This window comes from Megalops cyprinoides, chromosome 4 (assembly GCF_013368585.1).
Source record: "Megalops cyprinoides isolate fMegCyp1 chromosome 4, fMegCyp1.pri, whole genome shotgun sequence".
NCBI classification, from domain to species: Eukaryota; Metazoa; Chordata; class Actinopteri; order Elopiformes; family Megalopidae; genus Megalops; species Megalops cyprinoides.
Genome location: NC_050586.1, coordinates 6089067 through 6112500, shown reverse-complemented (window position 1 = coordinate 6112500; position 23434 = coordinate 6089067). Strand labels below are relative to the sequence as shown.

The 23434-nt window shown below is 49.4% G+C and overlaps 1 protein-coding gene across 1 annotated transcript in view; it reads right to left on the bottom strand.

Annotated features, from left to right (window-relative positions):
- Positions 1–23434, bottom strand: part of LOC118776742 (multiple epidermal growth factor-like domains protein 9) — a 103045-nt gene that overhangs the window by 28464 nt on the left and 51147 nt on the right. Inside the window, exon 3 of the mRNA XM_036527272.1 lies at positions 5363–5502. Within this exon, the coding sequence (XP_036383165.1) occupies positions 5363–5502 (140 nt within the window). The remainder of the gene's footprint in view (positions 1–5362; positions 5503–23434) is intronic.

Below are 23434 nucleotides of genomic sequence, written 5' to 3'. Positions count from 1 at the left end.
TCCACCTCCCCTCTCTCCTTCTCCTAGCATTCTCCCACTCTCCCACTGCACGCTGGGACTGCATCTGGGAGCGCTTTCTCCAGCTGTTCCAGGCTGATTACCCAGAGTGCATCGTGCCTGCCACAGCGGGGGTCGGAGCGACGCTTCTTAATTGCATTCCATGTGAAAAGCACATTTCGCTCTCTGGAAAGTGGGGAGCGATTTGTGCATGCTTTTGGAGGGAGGGGCCCTACGTACAGACAGCTGGGGGCAGGCTTTTTCACAACATCAATCAAATGCCGTACGCTCCGAGACGGATGTCTGTCAGACTCCGCTGTAGGGGCGTCTGTGTGAAAACCCCAGCGTGCCTGCGCAACTGAAGAGCCTCCAGAGCCTTAGAAATTCACCTCGGCTTTCCAAGAACGCTGAAACTGTCTCATCATTACAGCGTCGCAGCCTGTGCTGCCACAGCTGTGTGAGGCCGACAGCACGTATACCCCGGTCCTATCCGGCCCGCCCGGCCTTTCAGAGCGGCTGATGAACTGCGCTGACAAGCAGCCTGCATCCAAACCCGGGGGGCTGCAGGCGGTATCGTGTGAGAACAGCACACGAAAAAAAAGCTCAACAGCGAGCACTGCGTCCACACCCACACCCACCGAGCTGCCGGGGACGGAGAGGTGCTCACTCCGTGAAACCAGAGATGGGGTCTGCGGCTGGGGGAAACGCAGAGTCTGGCGGCGGCAGCTAACCCGCTGCGGTAAGCACCTGCGAGAACCTGCCTTGACCTGCTGATGCTCGGGGTTTGAAGGTCGTCGTCGTGCCGACCCAGCCCGCCTGCTCTCGTCGGAGACGCCGTTGATGCTCGTCGCTGGGGGGACCGGGGGAGAGCTGATGGGGGAAACTCACGCCTGCATGGCTGAGTTTATTGGACAACTGAAATTGCCCTGTCGATTTCTGATCTCCCTACCCTGAGGGGGGCTCTCTGTGACTAATGGGTTTAAAGGGGCCGGCTCGAAAAAGGCACGCTGCTGATCTGTGGGTGCAGTAACCCCAGCATCACAGCTCAACAGATGGGGGGGGTCTTGACCTTCTCCACCAGCAGACAAGGAAAGAGAGAGAGAGAGGATCAGAGGAGGGAGATGAAGAGAAAGAGGAAGAAAGAGGAAGAGGGAAAGAGAAGATCAAGGGAGAGGCAGAGAGAGAGAGAGAGAGAAGGAAAGAGGGAGAGGGAGAGAGAGAGGATCAGGGGAGATGTAGAGATGAAGAGGCAGAAAGAAGAGGAAGGAGGGAGAAAGAGAGGATCAGGAGAGAGGCAGAGATGAAGAGGAAGAAAGAGGGAGAGGGAGAGAGAGAAGCAGAGAGAGGGGTGAAGCACAGAGAGGGCAGACTTTAATCCAATCAGTCACCCGTGTCACTGGGTTTACGAGCTTGCCTCACAGCCAGGGACAGGGAGAGTAACAGTGTAAACAGCCTGGCCGGGTGCGTGGGGCGGTAGGGGCGCGGACCACAGAACGTGCACCTCACAGACACAACCCCTGACCACAGGGTTCAAGCTGCGGTGCGCACAGCAGACGCTTAAACAGACCGAGGGCTGACCGTTCAGTGACCTCTAACGCTTAACTAAATTTCACCTCAAATGACCGCATCCCTTTTAAAACTAGAGTCGAGGGAGGAGAAGGCAAGCATCCAAAATGCAACACCATAGCTCTTCAAGAACATCTCTGGCTACTGAGGAAGAGATATTACATCTAAGGTCAATAGCTTAATTTAATAACAAACCCTGAGCAGAAAGGACACTAAGACACGCTCATGTGCTCGAGGAGAGGAGCAGCTCAGCTTCTCTCTGGGCTCCTGTGCATCTTATTTCTTCATCAGCAGGCCTGTAATACACCTCACCTGCAAAGTTAGGATAAACGATCATTTAATGATCCCAGCTAAGAGGTGACTTTGAAAGTTGAACAAAGAGCCAAACAACCAAGAGCGAACTACTGAAAAGTTCCCCACAGTGCGGATCCCTCCATGTGATCCCTATGTTTTTTAAAAAAAAAATGAAATCCACTCTGAGCCGATGCTTAACCTCGGAAAGGTTACCATCTGGCTGACAGATGGAGTTTTTTAACATTTACCCCCATACCCAAAATAGCCCCTAGCTCCTCCCTGCTACCTTGGTGTGTATGTACACACACACACATGCAAACACACACACACACACACGCACACACACACACACGCACACACGCACACACACGCACACGCACACACGCAAATGATGACGAGACGGTTTTCACTCCTCTGTCGTCAGCAGAACAGTCAACACTTCATACCCAGGATATTGTGCCTATTCATCTTTCCATCCATTTTTCTATTTGGCCAGACCAGGCAGGAAAAGCTGACACTATTGTTCTGTGAAGGATGTGCCGAGCTTTTCAAATGCACTTATATATGTATCTTCTTTCTTTTTATTTACACTGTAAACTATATCGACTGTTTTGTCCAGAGGGCACAAATCTGAGAAGGTCACCTTTTTTATGTCCCTCCTGGGTTTTGCTTTTAAGCAGATAGGGCTGGCGATCTCTGAGTCATGCTCTCACATATGCTATGAACAGCAGAGCTGTTTGTTCAGCAGTCATGGGGAGGCTCAACCGATCTCAGTACAGTCTGATAAAAAAGAGCCACAACAAATATCAACAGGACACAGAGACTGAAGGGGACTGAGAGCAGCAGCATAAGGATGGAGGAAGATTATGCAGACAAAGGCTAAAGCATTGTTAAGGCTAAGACTAGGGCTAATGCTAAGGCTGTGCCTGAGTACATTACCCAAGGAAAGGCAAGGACACGGTTCAGTAGCCAAGTGATTCATTCATCTGAATCTAAATAAGTTCAAAGAAAGCTGTATTGATCCCAGAAAAGCAATCTATAGCTCTGTGAGCCAGACCACTGCATCTGGGAGCTATCACAGTAGGATGGAGAGACTATTTTCCAATGTCTTATCAATGAGCATCAAACCCGCTTTTAATCAACTTTGATGTGGCACACTAGAGATTGGCAGATAAAACATAGGGCAGAACTGAAGACTTCTGCAATTATGCAGAAGGCAAAGTCTCTGATTCCGAAACACAGTGGCGTGTAATGAAATTCAAAATTCCCATGCTGAACTTTAAAACCGTTATTTCTCACCCCCTTTCATATCGGCAAGACTTTCTACAACAACCCTGAAAGTTATGGAACGCTTGGAACACGGAAAAAGAGAGAAACATTTATAGGACACGATGTGAGAGCAGCGTCTTATCAGGAGTTCAGAATCACCCTGCTGGTAGCTGTGATGTGCATATCTGCGCAGATGTATTTAACTGGATCAGCGCCACATTGATCATTAGCCTTGTCTGCATTTGCTTCGATGACTGCGTCTGCGCAGTCACAAGGTACCCTGCAGGCATGAAGTGCTCAGAAAATCATGGCAGTGTGGTATGGTGGTAAGGAGCAGGGCTTGTAACTGAAAGGCTACTGGTTACATTCCGCACTGGGGCACTACTGCTGTGCCCTTAGGCAAGGTATTTGGCTCAGAATTGCCTCAGTAAATATCCATCTATATAAATGGATAACATGTAAAAATTGTAACTTATGTAAGTCGCTCTGGGTAAGAGTGTCTGCTAAATGACAATAATGTAAAGTAAAATGCTCTGCAACATGGACGCCAGGCCCTCCACTTCCACAGGACTAATACCACAAGCACACATCGCGGTCACTCATTGCACAGATGCAAATCTCTCCCACCAGCACTGATTCTCAGACTGGAGCGCGTGCCAGTCAATCTCATCATCGAAGACCATTACGTAACCTGCTCACATTACTCCTGCCAAATGCTGAGGATCATGCAAGCAGAGACGATGTTACCACAAGCAGACATGCTGATGGGGGAGAATTTTACAGTTGAGGTTGGCATGTTCCCCTGTTTCGTGACAGATCACCGCCGTGTACACAGCGTGAGAGATGCTGAACTGTGTATTAAACAGTGGGGTGGGGCTTGGGGCACTGGGCCCTGCAGGGCCTGGGGGCCATAGGTTAAAATCCTCTCTGCTGCTGTACCCTCCATTAAATTGTCTGAGGTAAATTGCGTCTGTGTGATTGGGCTGTGTAAAGTGTCAAATTGTAAACATCTGGATGATGGCATCTGGTGCATAACAAATGAAATGGCTCAATCGGGAGATGCATTCTTTTTTTTGCTGCATTTTTATGACCTTAGGAGGAGGAGTGGGCGGTATAACGGGCACGAGTATCTGCTCTGTGCTAGAGAGAGCCTGAGAGTCTCCTGGTGCTGTTTAGCACTTCCGCAAGCAGATGCAAGACTCAGGCCCGCCATTAGGTTGATAAAGACTAATTAAGCCGTTAAAGCATTGAGGAAATGCAGAATAATTAGTTTATCGTGTTTGCTGCTTAGCAGATGTGTCACGGGCTGAGAGGGGGGCCCAGAGAAACGATGAACACAGTAAAAGCACTCATTACTGCAATGGTGGCAGAAACCTCGCTATAGTTCCCTCCAGCTGCAGGGGGTCTATTTCAGACACAATGCACCAGAGCCCCTCCTTCTTTACTGGCTACAGACAAAGGGGGAAAAAAAAAACCCTCAGTTGAAGGGAAGCCGATTTTCCAATGAAGTTTCCTCGGCCCTGAGAGGACTTGCGTTAGCTAATATGCGAATGTGAGTATAAATCTAATTACTGTAATCTCGGTGTGTGCAGACTTTGAAAGAGAGCGCTGTGTAAGAACAGAATTAAATACACTCGGTTATTATGTGTATCTAAGCCCCTGTCTGACCAATAAAATGATCCTTTGTTGAGACAGGAAACCAAACAAAATATTTATGGTAATGTATTATCCATCAATGAATCAATCAAATTTTATTTGTTATGGCGCATTTTTACAATGAAGACTGTCAGAAAGCACTGTACGTAGTGCATTTCCCAGAAGGAGTAAAAAAAAAAAAAAACAGAAAACCCAGGCCAATAGGGAAAAAAACAGGTATGTACATTCCTGCATATCTATAAATCTATATATCTATACCTACAAATGTGGAACTCCAGTAACTCTAGACACAATGAAGTCTGAAAAATGACACCGCTGATCTGACTGTTAAACTCCTTCACTGATAGGCTAAACAGTCACAAGCAAACACAATGAGGTTAGATTTTCAGAAGCACATATGGTATCACTTAAGCCAGGTAGCTGTGGTATTCAGCGCTGTGAATATGTGTGCAGCAGCCCTCCGTGATGGGGCACAGTCAGCGGTGTGAGCACTGTTCCAGAGACGCCGTGCGGAGTGTGTGAGGCTGTGGGGTGACCCGTCTCACCTGTACCTGGCCGGGGGGGGGGCAGAGGGACTCACCTGACTGCGGGTGGCAGTAGGCGGAGTGGTTGCTGCACTGGCACGGCTGGCATCCCGTGCTGCTGAACCGGAAGTACCCAGGATGGCACTCGTCACACTTGGGGCCGTACACCCCCGTTTTACACACGCAGATCCCCGCGCTGGAAGACAAACAAGAAGGAAGAGAAAAGGACCGATGAGGGATGACATACAACAAGACATCTACCTCCAGCGAGATCCCTTTTCAGATCTCTCATGGATTATCTGATGCCCAACACCTCCTCTGCTCTGGATTTGTAAACGGCATCCTTCCCTGAGAAAGCACATATTAGCCATCTTTCCCCCAGCTCCGAGGGAAGAAAAAGGGTCTGGCGCTTTTGCACATCAAACGCTGCAGCTTTCTCCTGAATACCTGAGTGACTTTTCCAATACATCATTACCGTAACTCACAGTCAATCTCTCTTCTCCCCCCCCGCCCCGGTTAATCCACCCCATATCTGCAGAAAGCACCCTTTCTGTTCTGCACCGTTAGACTGCATTGGGAACACCAGCCTCCAACAGATCAAAGCCGTCTGAACCTTTCAAATTTTTTTTTTTTTTTTTTTAAATCTTAAGTACACATGTCGGGAAACCCCAGTCTACAGAGCGCAGCAGAGGGGCCAGGCCACAGAAACAACTGGAAACATCTGGTCCATCCCACGCGCAGTCCAGAACTAGTTACACATTCCCCTACACGGGCGCACTTAAGCATTTGATTAAGACCATTTCACTTTAACTGGACACAGGACCATGGAGCTGCTGAATAATCAAGGAGATGATTTTTCTTTCCTCCAGGGTTCCTCTGATGTGGCTCTCCGCCGTGCAGGGCACGGGAGTGAGGGCAGGCCTCTCTCGCGGAGTGCGAACACACAGAAACGTGCGCTTATGAGGCCCTCTTTGTTCCGGATTGTTCACCCGACACAGAGGCCTTGAGACGTGAATGGGGCCGTGCAGTCCCTCAGGGCCTTTTACAGGCCTGCCCTCGAGCTGGAGAGTGCCGGCACGGCCGGGTGAAAGCCCTCGCTGCGAGATGAGCAGTCAGCGGTCACGGAAAGGCCACTCCGCACCCGCGACTGATCCACGCCACCCCCATCTGCCCGAGCGGCGACGGCAGCGGGAGAGAGGAAGATCGTTTCCGCCAACGTGCGTTCTCCATGCATGGCCAGGCATATGAGTGCTTCATTTGCTTGTTTTCCCATCGATTTTTTTAATCCCCAAATCGGGTTTTTTTCTATGTTGTCAGCAGGTGACATGCAAGAGGTAAATGATTCAGAAAGTGCTACAGTAGACTGTTTGATTTGTTGGTTCGGCAAAAAATGGGAAAAAAAAGATGAATGAATAAAATTCCCTTTTATCTTTTTTTCAAATACCATTAATAATAAAAATGTAAATAAGGATATTCTCCCCTTCCTGAGGATGATATAAAGAGATACTAGAGAGAGACAGAGAGAGAGAAAGAAAACAAGAGAGATTACTGTTTGTTTAGCAATTTAACTTGTATGTTTTTGCGCTTTCTTTGAATTCATATGCTTGTATTCTGCCAATAAAACACCTTTGAATTTTGAATTTTAATTAGAGTGAGAGAGAGAGAGCGAGAGCGAGAGCGAGAGAGAGAGAGCTAGGCTGATTATTTAGTGTTTCCCTCTTTAAATATGATGTGGACTTTGAGGTTTTGACCAGGGGTCAATAGTGCCCCGCTCAAATTGCCTGCTTCTTTCAGGAGACGGTCCTCCTGACACACACTGAATCCATCTTCATTAAGGAGTCGCTGGGAAATGAATGTGCTGTCTGACTCTGCAATAAAACTGAAGGCAGAAACAACGCTAAAACTCAATGTGCCCATAGATTAAAAACTCTTTTAATGGGATTCGCTCTCCCTGCATACACTGTCTGTCTGCCTTTCTGTGGCATTAACCACTCAATGACACACTGAACAATACATCCACCATTAGGAGGAATCCACCAGTGAACGTCAGCACAACACACATAAAAGGAACGAGAAAGGGGTAACCTACATCTGCCAGCGGAGGCAAAATCATTGATTTTTTAGAGACAAAGCCCGCGATTTAGCTTCCATATGATGCTCGGATATCAGGAATGGAGCACGTCTGATGGCTTTTCCAGCCCACAGGTAAGTGCACCCAAGCGTTTCCTCTCCAAGTCTTTAAAAGGAAATAATTGTGCACACGCTCAACTTAATACATTCCGTGACACGCAAAGAGGAAATCAGACTGTCAGAACAGCCAGACAGCTTACAGGGGAATAGAGAGGGGTGGGATAATTACACACAAGGAACTATTTGATTAAAAGCAGTCTGTAATTATCCCGAGCGAGACGTGCAATCCGCTTGTGCTGTAATTCCACGCTGTCAGAACTTTCAGAGAGCCAATATTTTGTAAAAATCCTCTTTCAGCACCCACTTAGCAAAGATCCACTGTTTATCTTTCCGCACTTTCTTCTTGATATCATCTTTTCTACTTTCCTTTTTTTTCGTTTTGTTGCCTCACTCACCATTACACTCTCCACAAGACAAACCACTCCAGGTGAAGACAGCTGATTGGAGCAGGAAGAAAATCCCTCAACCCTGGACCCTACTGGCATGACCAATAGAATCCTCTCATTTCCCCTGCGTTCATTGTCCTGGCACTGTCCTTGCAACAATCAAACACAACAAGCCCAAAGCCATGGCACCCGGGCCCAGCACGGGGCGGAGCCAGGTGCACACAACCACCAGCAACCAATCTCAAAAGCAATCTCCAAACCAAAGTGCACTTTAACACAGTGATTTTTAAAGAGCGCAAGAGCACAGCAGAAAGATACCGGGAGTATGAGGCGGCCATTTAGAGAGTGAGGCACGGACCCCTGTTGTCATTACTGCTGGTTCCGGATTGCACTACACTCTGAGATACATGCACGTGGGTGTATTGTGTTCATCAACGTTTTGTTCATTCGTTTTTCGCCAACAGACTGTCGGCCGCTCTAATTGCACGACCCAAGTAACCACCGCGCGCCGTCAATTTGATTTTATCTAGTGCCACTTCCCTCATTGTTACCAATTAACTTAATTGAACGGTTTTTTTCAGCAGGAGACTCGATGCAGCGTGGAGTGGCAGCTACTGTTTCATCCAGTAATGCGTTGTGATTTAGCCCACGCCAAAGGAAAAACCAAGAGTAAGAGTATGCGAGGAGGAGATGAAATCTAATAGGGGAGGAGGAAAGGGGGGGGGGGGGGGGTTCGGTTCCTTGCAAATCTAAATCTCCCTCTAATCAATAAAACACAAACGACTAAATGTGATGAGATGCAGTATCTTGGTTTGATACTGCTGTTTGAGCATGAGAGAAAGGGGGGGGCAGAGAGAGAGAGAGAGAGCGGGATAGAGAGAGGGGGAGAAAGCGAGAGAGGATGATAGAGAGGGAGGGAGAGAGAGAAGGAGAGAGAGAGAGGGAGAGACAAAGAGGGGGAAAGAGAGAAGGAGGAGAGGGAGAGGAAGAGAGAAGAAGGGGGAAGATAGAAAGTGGGAGAGAGAGAGAAAGAAATGGAGACAGAGAGAAAGAAAGAGAGAGGGGAGTAAGAGAGAAGGAGAAAGAAGCAGAGAAGGGGAGAGAGAGAGAGAGAGACAGTAAGTAATTGAGCAATGGCAATGTGGCACAGTGGAGGTTCTGCCTGCGGGAGCACACATGCAGTTAGGAGCAACACTACACGCTCTCACAGACTCACACACTCTGCACTGCAAAACTGCATCCAGACCACCGCACCAGGGCGAGAGAGGCCACAGCAGGGGGCAGTGCCACTAACTATTAATCATGAACCTTAGAGAAGCCATCTTGAAACCATCTGAAAGAATACATACATTGCATTCACCTAGCAGACACTCTTATTCAGAGTGATTTCCTAGCAGAAGAGAACAGAAGTGTATCCATCCAAATTATATGAGCAACAGCGTCAGACCAGGCTAACAACACTCCCAAACCAGCAAGAACAACATCATATGCAGCTGCTGTACATAATATTACTGTTGTTTCTGTTTCCCCGTTTTGTTTTCAGATCCCCTCCAATAATTGACTGCGCTTTCATTATTCATGTGCCCTGGCAATAAAACACCCCGGGTTTGTCATTCAAAATAGATCTGATTTAGTTTCGAAGGGGAGAAAAAGACAGAGAGTGAGAAGAGAGAGAAAAGGAGAGAAGAGAGAGAGAGAGAGGTGTAAAATCTTCCTGCTGCAAACACCATCGCATTTCCATACAGTACAAAGACGGCTGGCCTGCAACGCTACCACGTTCGATTAAAAAAAAAAAAAAATCAGACAATGAATTAAACATGGAGACGCCGCAGGCAAAGGAGGTATCCTCCATTCAAGAAAATGAGGAGAAGAAGAAGAAGTGTGAATTTATTAAAAAAGAGCAGTCCAGAGTGGGGGACTGTTGGTTTTATGGTGGATTATATTCTTGCAGTGCAAGGGCATATGTGTTTTGCAGAAATACCATCTGCAACATCAGTTCTTCTGTGAATCATTTCCTCTGCTATGGGATAATCCGCTTAATCCCGGTCCATCCAGAGGTGCTTTTGTCCTGCGGTTGCCGCGGTGACAGTGTGCGGGTGACAGACTTCCACAGTGGATGCCCGCAACAGTCTCTGGCATCTCCGACTCCGGGGAAAGAAATTTCTGGGAAGCTGTCATTCCTCTGCTGCCATGGGACTGGAGACCCAGTCAGTGTCATCTGTGTGTTAAATTACAGCCATTTAGCGGATGCTGTTATCCAGAGCCACTTACATACGTTTCTATTTTACCCAGTTATACAGCTGGGTATTTACTAAGGAAACTATGGGTTAAGTACCTTGCCCAAGGGTACAGCAGCAGTGCCCCAGCGGGGAACTGAACCAGCAACCTTTCGGTTACGAGCCCTGCTCCTTACCACTATGCCACGCTGCCACCTCTTCCCTTTCACACTGCAAGCCTCTGTGTTCCACTCGGCCGATCAGCTAATCTGTGTGACGGGTGTGTGCGTGAGAGACCGCCACGGCAGAGCTGCCCTAATACAGGAACAGCAAATATTATTCTTTCCCTGTTCAAACGGAGCTGCACCGTGACGCCTCCCCCGGAGCGCGCCGACCCGCCGACCCGCCGACGCGCCCCGCCGACGCGCTGACACCGGGCCCGGCGCTCTCACCCTGCCGCGCCGCAGTTCTGATCCATACCCGAGACCGGGGCGGGCCTTTCATGTTTTCCGATCATGAAAAATTGAGCAAACAGGAGGAGTGGGGCGGGGGGGAGCCGGGCTGCAGAGCACAAACGCGGCGTGGAACATGAATAATAACACTGCCACAGAGTGGTGCACGCTGTGATGTGCCTGTTTTATTGCATGCACTGCGAAACGGAAGTACCCCCCTCCAGCACCTACACCCCCCACTTGCCCCAGCAGAGCAGGTAAATTCTGCCTAAAGAGAGGTGTGTGTGGCGGGGGGGGGGGGGGGGGGGGGGGGGGTCATTTTATGAATGTATGAGGCACTATGTATGAGCTGGGCATTATAAGTCATTTTCCAACTCAACACACAAGATGTACAAACATACTCACACACACACACATATATATATATACATATATATATATATATATATATATATATATATATATATATATATATATATATATATATATATATATATATATACACATACATGCTATATAGCTTGTGCATGTCTGTATGGGTCCAAGGGGACCTGTTTCTATGGCAACAGTTCAGTTGTTTCTTATTGGGCAGCAGGGTCAGGCAGCTCCTCACAGGACAGGAAACTGAGCTGATGCATGCTGGGAAACCCCAGCTGGCATGTCAGTGCTGTGACCTCTGTTGCAAAACCACAGTGAGAATGTCTGAGGCTCACCAGGCCGGCAGCACGAGCCATCCCCCCTCCTGTTTCTCCCAGTCTTCAGTTGGAAGAGTTTATGATTAATAGAGATTAATGCGGGCCACCTGTCCGACCCAAAGCAAACCAATGAAACCAAATCACAGCAACACGAAGGCCGTTATTATCGTTATCAGAACCTCACGCGTCAGCAGGACGTGATAAACAGAAATACCTCAACAGGGCGCCAATTCCTGCGACACGCACACACACACACACATATACACACACACACGCACGCACGCACGCACGCACGCACACACACACACACACACACACACACACTCTGCACGGTGATTGAAATGTCAAGGTCCCAGATAATGATCTATCCCCCAGCCATGGAAAGCTCCCCCCCTCACACATGCTGCCAGGTAATTACTGAGAGGTGCAGGTCATTCATCTCTGTGCCTCTCCATGTGGACAGTCCTAAATCAGACCAGGCCCTGCAGTTAAAATGCTCTGCACGGCGGGGGGGGGGGGGGGGGGGGGGGGCACAGAGGCGTGCTCTGGAATGCACCCCTCCAATACAGGATACAGCTACAGAGGGTCAGGTACAACACCATAGGGAAGAGTGGTGGTTGGTTGACACTCTACACAGTAGACCTTAAATATCCAGGGGTGCGCCACTCCCGCCCTTGAGACAGAGCGCTTTGCCTGGATAAATGGCTTTCAGAGCAGCGGGGTTGTTTTTAAATAAGACATTAAAGAAAGACTTGAGATATGCAACAGTACTGACAGCAAAGAAAGAGAGAAAAGAGAAAAAACATTAAGGCTAAATGTGAGCTGGATCTTCCTAAGTAGCAGTGTACAGTTCTAATCTCTCCTGTACATGTTGGGACTTCTGTGTGGTTATTAGAGAGCCAGAAAGAAAGACTAAGTGAATTATTTATCTGGTTGGCTCATCACAGAGAGAATTTTCTTTGGGTTTTTCTATACCGGGGTTGTTGGCCCTCTGATTCCGCAGGAACGCGAAACAGAGAGGATTTAGCACACTTCCCCTGGGTCTGGAGGGAAAGCGGGCTGGCACTATGTTGTAGAAATCTCAGGGCCTTTCCTGCTCCACTTTTAACACAGCGACCCCTCGCCACCGGATCTCGTGCAGAGTGCACACGCCAACAGAGGCGTTCCACGTGATTCGGAGAACCTTCCGGCGTCATCGTGTGGTTCTGAGGCGGCACGAATGCCTTTTGTCGTTCTAAAATGTCAAAACATGTGCCCCTTGAAGAATTTCTCTTGTGAAGGAATTCTTATGGTAGTCTGTAGGTCGGTTCAACTGCTCAGGGGGCTGGCTGTTTTTTGCTCGTCACTGTAATTAAGTTACAGTCGTTACTCCACCACCACATTGGTAAAGACTGGCACAAAATGACAACTAAAGTCTTCCTTTTTCTTCGCCAACATGAGTTGGGAGATTTTCCCTGGGACTCCCCCACTCAGGTAGCATTAGTCCAAATCCTTTCTCTTGTCTAACAGTGAATCCAGGGCCATTAGGAAGAAGCACATAGTATTGTAACTAAGCATGACGCTTAGTCACCAAAGTCCGACGAATCAGAGCCACAGAAAACAAGTCTTCATGCGTCATCACAAAATCCCAAATTGTTCAGGATTTTCAACCCCTCTGAAAACTGGTTAGGTTGAAAGAGTTGAAAAACATTCCTGTCACAGTCACATCTATATTAAGCTCTGCAGGGTATACCGTAAAAATCCGCAAGCACCAATCACGTTTCGAGACAGAAAGAGGAAATGAAGGAATCGAGGAGTCTTTTCTGTACCAGCCTCAGGCCCAACTCCGTGTGGCGCACGGTGACGCTAACGCCCGGAACGTTTCGGATGAGAGAGCTCCTCCAAAATTAGACACTTTTTTTTTTGTTAAATTACAGACTTCTTTTCTCACTCGGCGCAGGGCTCCTCATGCAAATGAGCTGCTGAGGAGTGATTCAGTGTGGCCCGCTTTTTTTTTTTTCCGTGAAAGTGGGGCGAGGGCTGGAGGTGACGCAGCTCGAGAGCTGCTGGCTGAGAGTGTGATGCTGCTCCCTCCTACACAGCCCGGGCCCCACGTGGATCCGGCGCGACGCTTTCCTACAGCGAGAGAGGAAGAGCTGAGGACCCGTCCGTGCTCACGGCTTCCAGGCTAGGCCGTAATTAACGCCGCCATTTGAGCGGGACAGCGGGAGAGAAACTCCCCCGGCTTCCAGGGCCGCGGCGTGGGAGGGCTCAAGAGGTACGGAAGCAGGTCTGACTCCACATCAGCGCGTGTGAGAATTTCACATGCAAGAAGCTTTTCGTTTAAGGCCCCAAAAACAGCAGATGTACAAATTCGCTAACACATTTTTTTTTTTGGTGCTATGCATAAATAATAGGGGATGAAGACGCCGGTAGCCACAGATATCTGATTCTCTCCTATTACCCCTCTGACAGGCCTCCCCATCAGAGGAGCAGCCCAAGCGTACGGCGTGCGGAGACGCCCCACTTCCCCCGTATTCGCCCTGACACTTTCCATTAGCCTAACCGCACGGAGGATGCGCTCCTCGTGGGTGTGGGCAGAGACAGGTGGCGGGGGGGGAGAGACAGACACACCCCCCACCCACCCTCCCACCCCAGACGGCCCCGTGGATTTGTGTGTTTCACCTGCCAGGGAAAATGGGATAGCTCTATGAACATGTACGCTCATCATTACTGGAAGGAAAATCGCTACATGGGAAAACAAATCAATTTCTTTTCCCTTCTCTCCCTCTCTCTGTCTCTCTTAGCTAGTGCCTCAGTGTCTGTTGTGAGTTACACCAACAGATCCCGCTGAGTTACATCAATGACAGCTAATCACGATTACCACTTCTCCATTAAAGCAAAGCATGCTGGGAGCGGAGACTGAGTGCCTTACCAGGGCTCTTAACAGAGCGTTTGAAGGCTGGACCGAAGCAGCCGTGGAAAACAAGCACAGAACAGATCAGGTCAGAGTAAATTGCATAGACAGTCCTACTGTGCATGGAGAATACCTTGTCAAATGCAATAAGAAGCAGTTTAGCAGATCCTGTTCAGTGCCCCCTGTAGGTGTCCAGGAGCCTAGCAGGTGCAGAGAGGTGTGGGCAGGTGTCCTCTCTCCTTAACCAAGACAAAATGGATCAGCTTATTGTGGTAAAACACTCATGAGTCAACAGCTACCTTCTTGAATAGCCTTGCATCCGTAAAGTGAATACGAGCGACAGAAACGGAGAGGGAGACAGAGAGATAGGAGAGACAGACGGATGGAAGAAGTGAGGGGGAAAGAGGGACAAAGAGAAATAATCAGTGAGGAAAACTGGGGGGGGGGGGGGAATTTCCACAACAACAAAATCATTTGATTATAAAGTTGCTAATTTAATCAAAATGTACATAATCAGAAGATGGTGATTTGATTTGATTACACATTCTTTTGAAGAGACACTTCACGGTCTCTCTGGATTCGACCTCTCAGATCCACTCCCGGGGGCTCTGGTTAATTCGTGCGGTTAGACCCGAACTAGCCAGTCAATCTTTAATTTATCCGTCTCCACTGCTTTGAATTGCAAATGCAAGACGCTCTCACAGACCAAGAAGACTTATATGAGGGAAGGTGAGTTCTGAGTTACTGTGACACACCGTGGATTTGAGAAGGAATGACTGTGGTGGAAGGAGGTATTTTACCTCCACAGAACTGACAGGGATGGAGCTGGTGAGCACACTCAGTGTACTCACAGAGGGTTCTCTAATATCGGAAGAGGAAACTTTATTCCCATTCAACAGCACGCTTCAGAACCAAATCGGAAGCCTGTTACGCAATCTGCCATGAAGCAATTGTTTTCACTGGGTTTTTATTATAGATACATGACTAATAGTTCCCTCGACGAAAATAAACGCAGGCTGTACAAGGCGGGCTTGCATCAGAGAGACAGACCCGCAGTGTGGCACAGGCGCCGTACGTGCCGAGGCTACAGAAGACGGACAGTCACGTCATTAACACTCTTATATCAGTCGTTCTGTGTGTACACAGACTGCACCACACAGACAGCGAGGAGGGAAAAAGTGCCATCTATCCCCCACTCAACATCATCACAGCATTAGCGTCATTGGCATGAAGGAAATGGAGAGAAGTCCCATGATCCCCTGGGGGCCGGTGTGGCTGTGGCCTGGGTGGCTGGCGTCCCGCGCGCCGGTAATGAAAGTCGGAGTAACGCGATTAGAAGAAGCGTGACGGAGTGCTGGACTCCGCACCGTGTGGGGCTGCTTCCCGGCCAACCCAACCCCCCCCCCCCCCCCCCCCCTTCCAGACCAGCCCGCTCTCACCCGCTCAGAGGCTTCTCTTTGTGCCTTTTATCGTCCGAGTTTAACGAGCTGTTTACTTTTGCCGCTCACACAGCAATACCAGCACTGAGAGGCAGGAGCCGGGCCAGAGGCGTTGGCGGGAAGTGAGAGGCTTTCTATTGTACTGCATTCTGGTGACCTTTCACCTCTGAACACAGACAGCACCAGAGAACAGCGGCAGAGGAACACCACTGCAAGAAATATTCAAATCAAGTGTGTCCACTTCTCCCTTTTTTCCAGTTAATTTGCCCTTTTTCCTCTCTTGTGGCATACATCAACTTTCACTTCTGATATTAAGCATTTCGATATGAAATGCAGTCAGTTTGAAACAGGAAGCACAGCATGTGTAGCACTCAGATCCATCCGGCTGGGTCTCACAAGAACTGATTCTGTAATTTGTCTGTTAGGACACTGACCTCCCGCTTAACTACGAAGTCCTAAATCAAGACTTCCAGCTTGAATCTTCCAGCTAGAAACTCTCGGCTCTCTGCCCAGACGTAGCGCGCAGATCTCGGGCTGTTTTCTCTGGGTTCCGTCCAATCAGGACCCACAGATTTAGCTTCCAGAACGTCACCACAGGGGCGCAGAGACACGGGGGTGGGGTCGACACACATGACTAGAGTTGCCCTCTTCCAAATATGAGCCCTAACCGGATCGGGCCCGCTCGATGGACCGGAACTCATTGCCAAAAAACCCCCACAGGGGCCTGCAGCCTGGCCAGCACCTTCTGAAGGCTGAATCCTCTCTGTGCCCCTAACTCTTTTCTCAGACTGTCACAGCACAGGTTGGCCTCTCAGCCAAGTTTCATGTTAAGCCAAATTACATGTTTCCACCCCATCCGCACCCCCCCCCCCCCCCTTCCATATTCTCTAGTCCTGAGATGCCCCTCCTAATTTGCCTCAGGGCTTCCAGTGCAACCGGCTGACACCTGCCCAATGTACACACAGCGCGAATATCATTTGAATAATGAAGCAGCAGAATCCCATTTCACGCAGGCCCGCATCAAATATTCATGCGCAACTGAAACCGGTCCGACTCTGTCCACCAGCTTCTCCTCCATTTTAGCAGGCGCTGGTCGGTCTCCCTCCCTCCCTCCGCCTCTCTCCCTCCCTCCTCTACAGCACTTCCCAGTGCTGTAGCGCCAGACTCCACATTTTCAATTCCTGAGAGAGAATCGGAGAGATCACAGGCGAAGCTGCTCGCAAGGGGCTTGTTATTAAGGCGGGTACTCACCCCGGGCCGTTTTGATGTAAATGTTTTGATGTGTTTGACGCACAGCTCTGAATGGGAAGTGTCCGCCACTACATTCAGAGCACCTCCGCCCAGAATGGGGGAGGCCTGGCCCAATCCCATGGACCTCTGCCCGAGAAAGGGATTTCCTCCTCTTTCTTTTATCACGGTGAGGGAAGAAAGGACCAGCGCTCAAAAGCCACAACAGACACTTTGAATGACATTAGGTGTGTAAATGAATAAACAAATCTGATAGCCTCAATAGCATGTTGCTGGTCTGATAGGAGCTGGCAGGACATGGACACAGCTCTCTCCTCAGCTGTTCAGATACAGGCAAACACACACACACACACACACACACACACACAGAACCTCATACACAGTCACACAATGCTCTTCATCTCCACAGAACACTGTAGTAGGAGGTGGGGGGGGGGGTGTAGGGGGATGTGGGGGGGGGGGGGGTTGGGCACACGGAACATGGCAGATAAAGACGGAGAGAGAGAGCTGCCGTTCTCCCAGTGGGGGGCCTGGCAGAGGCTTATCCTGGGAGCTCCAGGAGGAATAATCCCTCTCTCTCTCTCTCCAGACTGGCCATTTTCTCTGGGTGGAGAGGAGTCAGCCGTCGGGCACGAACCCTCACCTAGTTCCACCTCGTCACACGCTGATGCCCTTAAATATTACACTCCCTTATTTATTTACCGGGCTGTCTCCCTTTTCCAGGGAAACTTGGGCAGCTTGTACAACATCATGCCTTTATTGGGCCTCAAATGGAAATGACTAGAAATTACAAATTTGGTTAATTACTGTTCTCAAGGGTGCAACAGAGTGTCTCACCAGGGAGTCAAAACAGCAACTGCCAGGATCTGTGCTTTGCCACTACACCACACTGCTGCCCCCGAGTGTGTGGTCCTCATTCTTCACCCTGATGATCTCATGCTGAACACCGACATCAGGAAGATCTCAGGAGCTCTGACACGCAGCCTGTTTTATGCCATCCCTTCTCCGCTGGAATGTTACAGACGAGGTCTCTGGAGACGCGTTGGCTGTGCGTGTCACCCAAACGCTCTGGCAGCCACAACAGGGCCCTGTTCTTTGCCCTAATCATCTCAGCACTCTCTCCTCGCCTGACCCGGCAGTCCTTACACGTTCCAGTTCAACAGCGGGGCCGAGGAGGGGCGGACATTAAAAGGATGCGATTTCTTTTTTGTCCCCTGGATGAAAAAGGCATTTAAAGAGGCACTGAGGACAAGCCTGTGACAAGATCCAGAACATCAGGCCTCACAATGGGCGTACTGTTACGGAGTAGGCAGCTCTGAGAGGTTTCTACAGAGACCACAGAGAAAGGGTCCTTACATCAGCAGAGGAGGATCCAGAGACCAGAGTGCCACAGTGAGCGGTACAGCGGTGCGATTCAGCAGCCGTTATCGCACTCAAAGTGAGGACATTCGCTTCCACTGGAGACAATGACGGCTTCCCGAAGGTGGTATTAATGGCTCCTTTGTGCTGGCGGAAGGGCAGGCCGTGAACTGCGAGAGAGATCAGTCGCTGACCCCTGGCAACAGGATGACGACGTGTACTGTGATGTTACGCTTTGCCACTCTTCCAACAGGCAGTTTGGCACATTGTTTGGAACAGGAAAGGGAGAAGTAAGGTCCTTGCTACTAAAAATGCTATCCCCCTACAGGGGGTACAGGTGGTACTCTTAGCAGCGGTATTAAAAGAGGGCACGGTTACTGCCAGGCCTCTTCATCATTGCAGACAGACCCTGACTTCAATATGTTTTTTTCCGAAATAGGAAGGTACAGCTTCTCGGAATTTGACGGTGCGCCTGATTGCACACCACCCCTGGCCTCTGTAATCTGCACGCTGACGTGTTTCCAGATCACCTGACAGTGAGAAATGCAGGCATTCTGCAGGGATCGCATGCTGGGACTCAGACAGGCACGCAATGTGGGCGTGACCCTCGGTCCTGGCGGCTGTCTCCGGCAAAAGGGCATCAATGTGTTCAGATTAGACCCATAGATTTGGGCAGGGCATTGAGGAAATGACCTTGGTTTACATGAGAAGTCTTATACAAGCTGCATTTCATTTTGTTCGTTTAAGGAGGAATCCGAGTGTGGGTCAGTTTAGGAAATGATCTAAATAAAGTAAATTGGTGAGTAAAGTCTATGGTTTCATAGCCTCCAAAGTCAGGTACCCAGACCGTGGATCGAACAAAGACAGATTTTTTTCCCTGCTGTTTCCTGTACATTTGCTCTTTGCGTGGGCACCAGTTTTCTGCTCTGATTCTGTTCTTGTGCCTTTAATCCCCTTGAGCATTTTGGGTTTTAATTAAGAAAATATGGGGGTGACTGATAAGCCACATTTGATCAGCTAACAAGGTAAATAAGACTCTCCACATGACAGCTGGGAGTCAGCTGAGAGGTTGATTAATGACTCTGTGTGTGTATGTGTGTGTCTGTGTGTGTGTGTGTGTGTGTGTGTGTGTGAGTGTATGTGTGCGCGTGTGTATGTGTGTCCAAATGTGTGTATATCCTGGTGGAAACAGATTGCTCACTGACAGCCAACCTCCTCACCATCAGAAAAATCCCCTCTCTGTCCTCTTTACTGTCACCCAGGTTCACGCTTTGGGGTCCTGCCCTGAGAGGTCAGAGGTTACCATCCCAAACGGGGTGCGGGAGGGACGGCACTGTACCACTGCTGTGCTGATCAGGCTAGGTCAGGCCGTCAACACCAGGCTTAGACTGCGTCTGTTTGGTATGATGGATGGTGCATCAATCACACAGCTGAACGTGCAATAATTAACACCCACGCCTGATCTGTCATTTAGATGATAAAGGCATCTTAGCAACACACAGGTTCCCCCCCACCCCCCCACACACCCCCCCCCAACCGATTTTAACAATTCCAATGCGTGTCTGACCAGACAGAGTCAATATTGCCAGAGAAGGGTTCATTAATGTTTCATTGTGCTGCGGGCGTCGGCACTGGAGCTGCTCTGACCAACCGCGGGACGAGTTAAGCTGCATACTAAGTAGGTCAGTGTTACGGGGAGGCTTAACCCTTTTTTTCGCGCTGCCATGGAAATGGGCATGCTCCGTGCGTGGGCTGCGCGCGCCGGGGAATTTACAATAGACTGCCGCGCGCGTCCGCAGTGCCGATCCATCCCTCACGGCAGTGGCGGAAACGGCATCGCTGGGGCAAAGCGACCACCGTAACCGTGACTGCAAAACGGCCACTGTGCAAGAGCACCCGTCCTTCACCAAATTCACGCTTATAAAATATTTTTATACTGTTCAAAATCACAGTTACGACCGCCATCAAGATCATTGTCTTTTTACAATCATTCGGCTTTGTAGTGTGTATGATGAAATGTTGCAGAAAACCACAGCGGTCTGATTCGTGTAGGAAAATTAACTTCCACGCACACACATCAAGAACAGTGTTGAAAAACAGTATTTAATTTAATGCCTGCAGTCGCAAGATGGGGACGACCGCGGAGTCTGTGAGAACAGAAGCTTCCCTCTGTGTGTGTCTACGGCTCATTTGGGGCCCAGTTACCCTCAGCGACACCGGGGAGTCCTGCTTTAATTATGGAGCCGGGCGCTACGCTCAGCATAAAAACATTTCCAAAAACACAGAAAAACTACAAGCACAAGGTCTTTATGCGGCTGCACTGCTAGGGCTGAATGCAGCTGAGTGCAGGAGTGCACTGTATCCGCAACCTCTCACCTCCTTTACACAGTCAGATTACTGTCCTCATCCGGCGAAAAGACTGTTTGGGTGGAAAATCTCATCGACAGCCTTTGTCTCTGATTTGGCTGTGAAACAATGGTGACCTCCCTGCAAAGGGACTTTAGTGCCATTACCTCCGTATAGGCCTGGTGCCAGGAGAAAATACAAAGGGGTGCAATTGCAATCCACAGGGGGGCACAGAAACTCATAAATACTATGTACTCATTGGGATATAAGGAGACAACTGGAGGTGCGCTGAGGTCCGTCTGCGCCCCTAAACACCCCTCTTGCGCCTGGCCTGCCTCCCTAACAGCAGAGGAACACCAAGCTCTGCGTGTATTAGGGATGCCTCGGTATCACAGCGGAGCGAAACGCTCCCTGCAAAATGTCTATTTATTTATTCGTTCAACCTCATTAGACAAGCGACAAGATTTAACACGGGGACAAAAAAAATGCGGAGCAGTGATATTTCCAACTCCCCGCCTCGCCATTGTGTCCGAACCACACGGACGCCCGGGCATAAATCAGCCTGCGACGCAGCGAGCGTGTACGACAACTTAAATGGAGCAGTCAAAAGCGCGTTCATCGCCGGCCCGCTTCTGCCCCTCCCCCCCCGCGAACGCGGGTGCGAGGGGGCCGGCTGCCTGCCAGCCAGCGCCCACGTTTCTGCATCGTAATCAATTTGTTCCGAGCGGCTCACGTTAATAAGCTAGCTGTATTGATTCAGCATGACTGATTTCAGCATAAGAGCGCATTAAAAGGTGCACACGTTAAGATTAAATATCCCCCAAATGCTTTCACTGATTTAAATCAAACAGGAAAAAATGTAACAATGACAGAAAGCAGCTTTCCAAAGCCCTGAGCCCTGAGCTCAGAACTGAGGCAGCTAGGCTGGGTCTATGTAAAGAGGCCGTGATGGTGGCAGTTCTGAATGAGATGACTGGGAGAGATGAGAGAAAAAGGATGTCAGTCTTGTTTTTGATATCACTTTCAAACCAGGAAACACATGATCCACCCACCTAGTGCTGCGTCTCTACATACAAATGAAAGATAACTGCTGCAGTGTGATTAACAAACTGCGAGTACGTTCTATTATTATGATATTTTATGGCTCGTAGGAGGATTACAAATACGTTCACCTGCCTGGCAGACACCCCAGGGTGACTCATGGTTTTACAAAGCATGCATTTGCACAGCTGGGTATTTACTGAACAATAAAGGCTAAGCACGGTGCTCGAGGGTGCAACAGCTTCGCTCCACCGGGAACTTGAACTGGCAACATCCTGGTCACTTGCCCGGTTTTGTAAACACTACACCACACTGCAGTCTGTTCCCACGTTTAATCTGATAATCCACCAGGATAAAAGAGAAACCACTGCGGCTCCAGATCTTTCATTTCACTGCAAATGCCGTTGATTCAGAGACAAAGACAAAGATTCGGAGATGGCTGTCTGTCACAGGATGGGTCCTGACACCCGAGGAGAGAAGATCTTAAAAGCTGACGAAAAAAATTCAGATAAATAATTAATGTTGCTCTACAGCCTCGTTATGAAAAATGTATCTGACCAAGACTCAAACAGCCCTCAGCCTGGGTTATATTTCCTGCAGACACTTACAGAGTCACAAACAGACAAGAGACAAAGCAGAGAGATCAAACTGGGGTGTCTATGCGAATTACCTCATTCATAAATTTCACACCTTGGCCAAGAAACACGGATACTACCCTACCCTGCCTACATCAAATAAAGACTTTTCTTGCAGAAGAAAAACAAGCCACAGGTTGGCAGCTGTTCACACGAAGGCCAGAGTTTGGCTGAAGGACACGCAGTCAGTTGGCTTTTATGTAACACGGCAGAGAGAAAACCCAGAATGTCCTGGCGCTCGGAGCCGCCACAAACCCACGCAGCCTCTCTACAGGACCGGTGCTAAAAATACAGGCCTGGAGAAGGCCATCAATTAATGTGGCCTGCAGGAGCGTGAGTCACAGAGTCCGAGTTCCATCAGTCCACAGTGCTGTACTGCTGCTCTCTTACCATGACTCCAACACGCGCGCACACGCACACAGATACACACGCGCACACAGACGCACACAGATACACACACACGCACACAGATACACACGCGTGCACACGCACACAGATACACACGCGCACACAGACGCACACAGATACACACGCGCACACAGATACACACGCGCGCACAGATACACACGCGCGCACACGCACACAGATACACACGCGCACACAGATACACACACACGCACACAGATACACACGCGCACACAGACGCACACAGATACACACACGCACACAGATACACACGCGCACACAGACGCACACAGATACACACACACGCACACAGATACACACGCGCGCACACGCACACAGATACACACAGATGCACACAGATACACACGCGCACACACACACGACCACAGATACACACACGCACACAGATACACACATGCACACAGATACACACGCGCGCACACGCACACAGATACACACGCGCGCACACGCACACAGATACACACACACGCACACAGATACACACACACGCACACAGATACACACGCGCGCACACGCACACAGATACACACACATGCAAACACACGCACACAGATACACGCACACGCATACAGACGCACACAGATACACACAGACGCACACAGATACACACTCGCACAGAGATACACACACACGCACACAGACACACAAGCGCACACAGACACACACAGATACACACACACACAGACGCACACAGATACACACAGACGCACACAGATACACACACACGCACACAGATACACAAGCGCACACAGACGCACACAGATACACAGACGGACACAGACGCACACAGATACACACA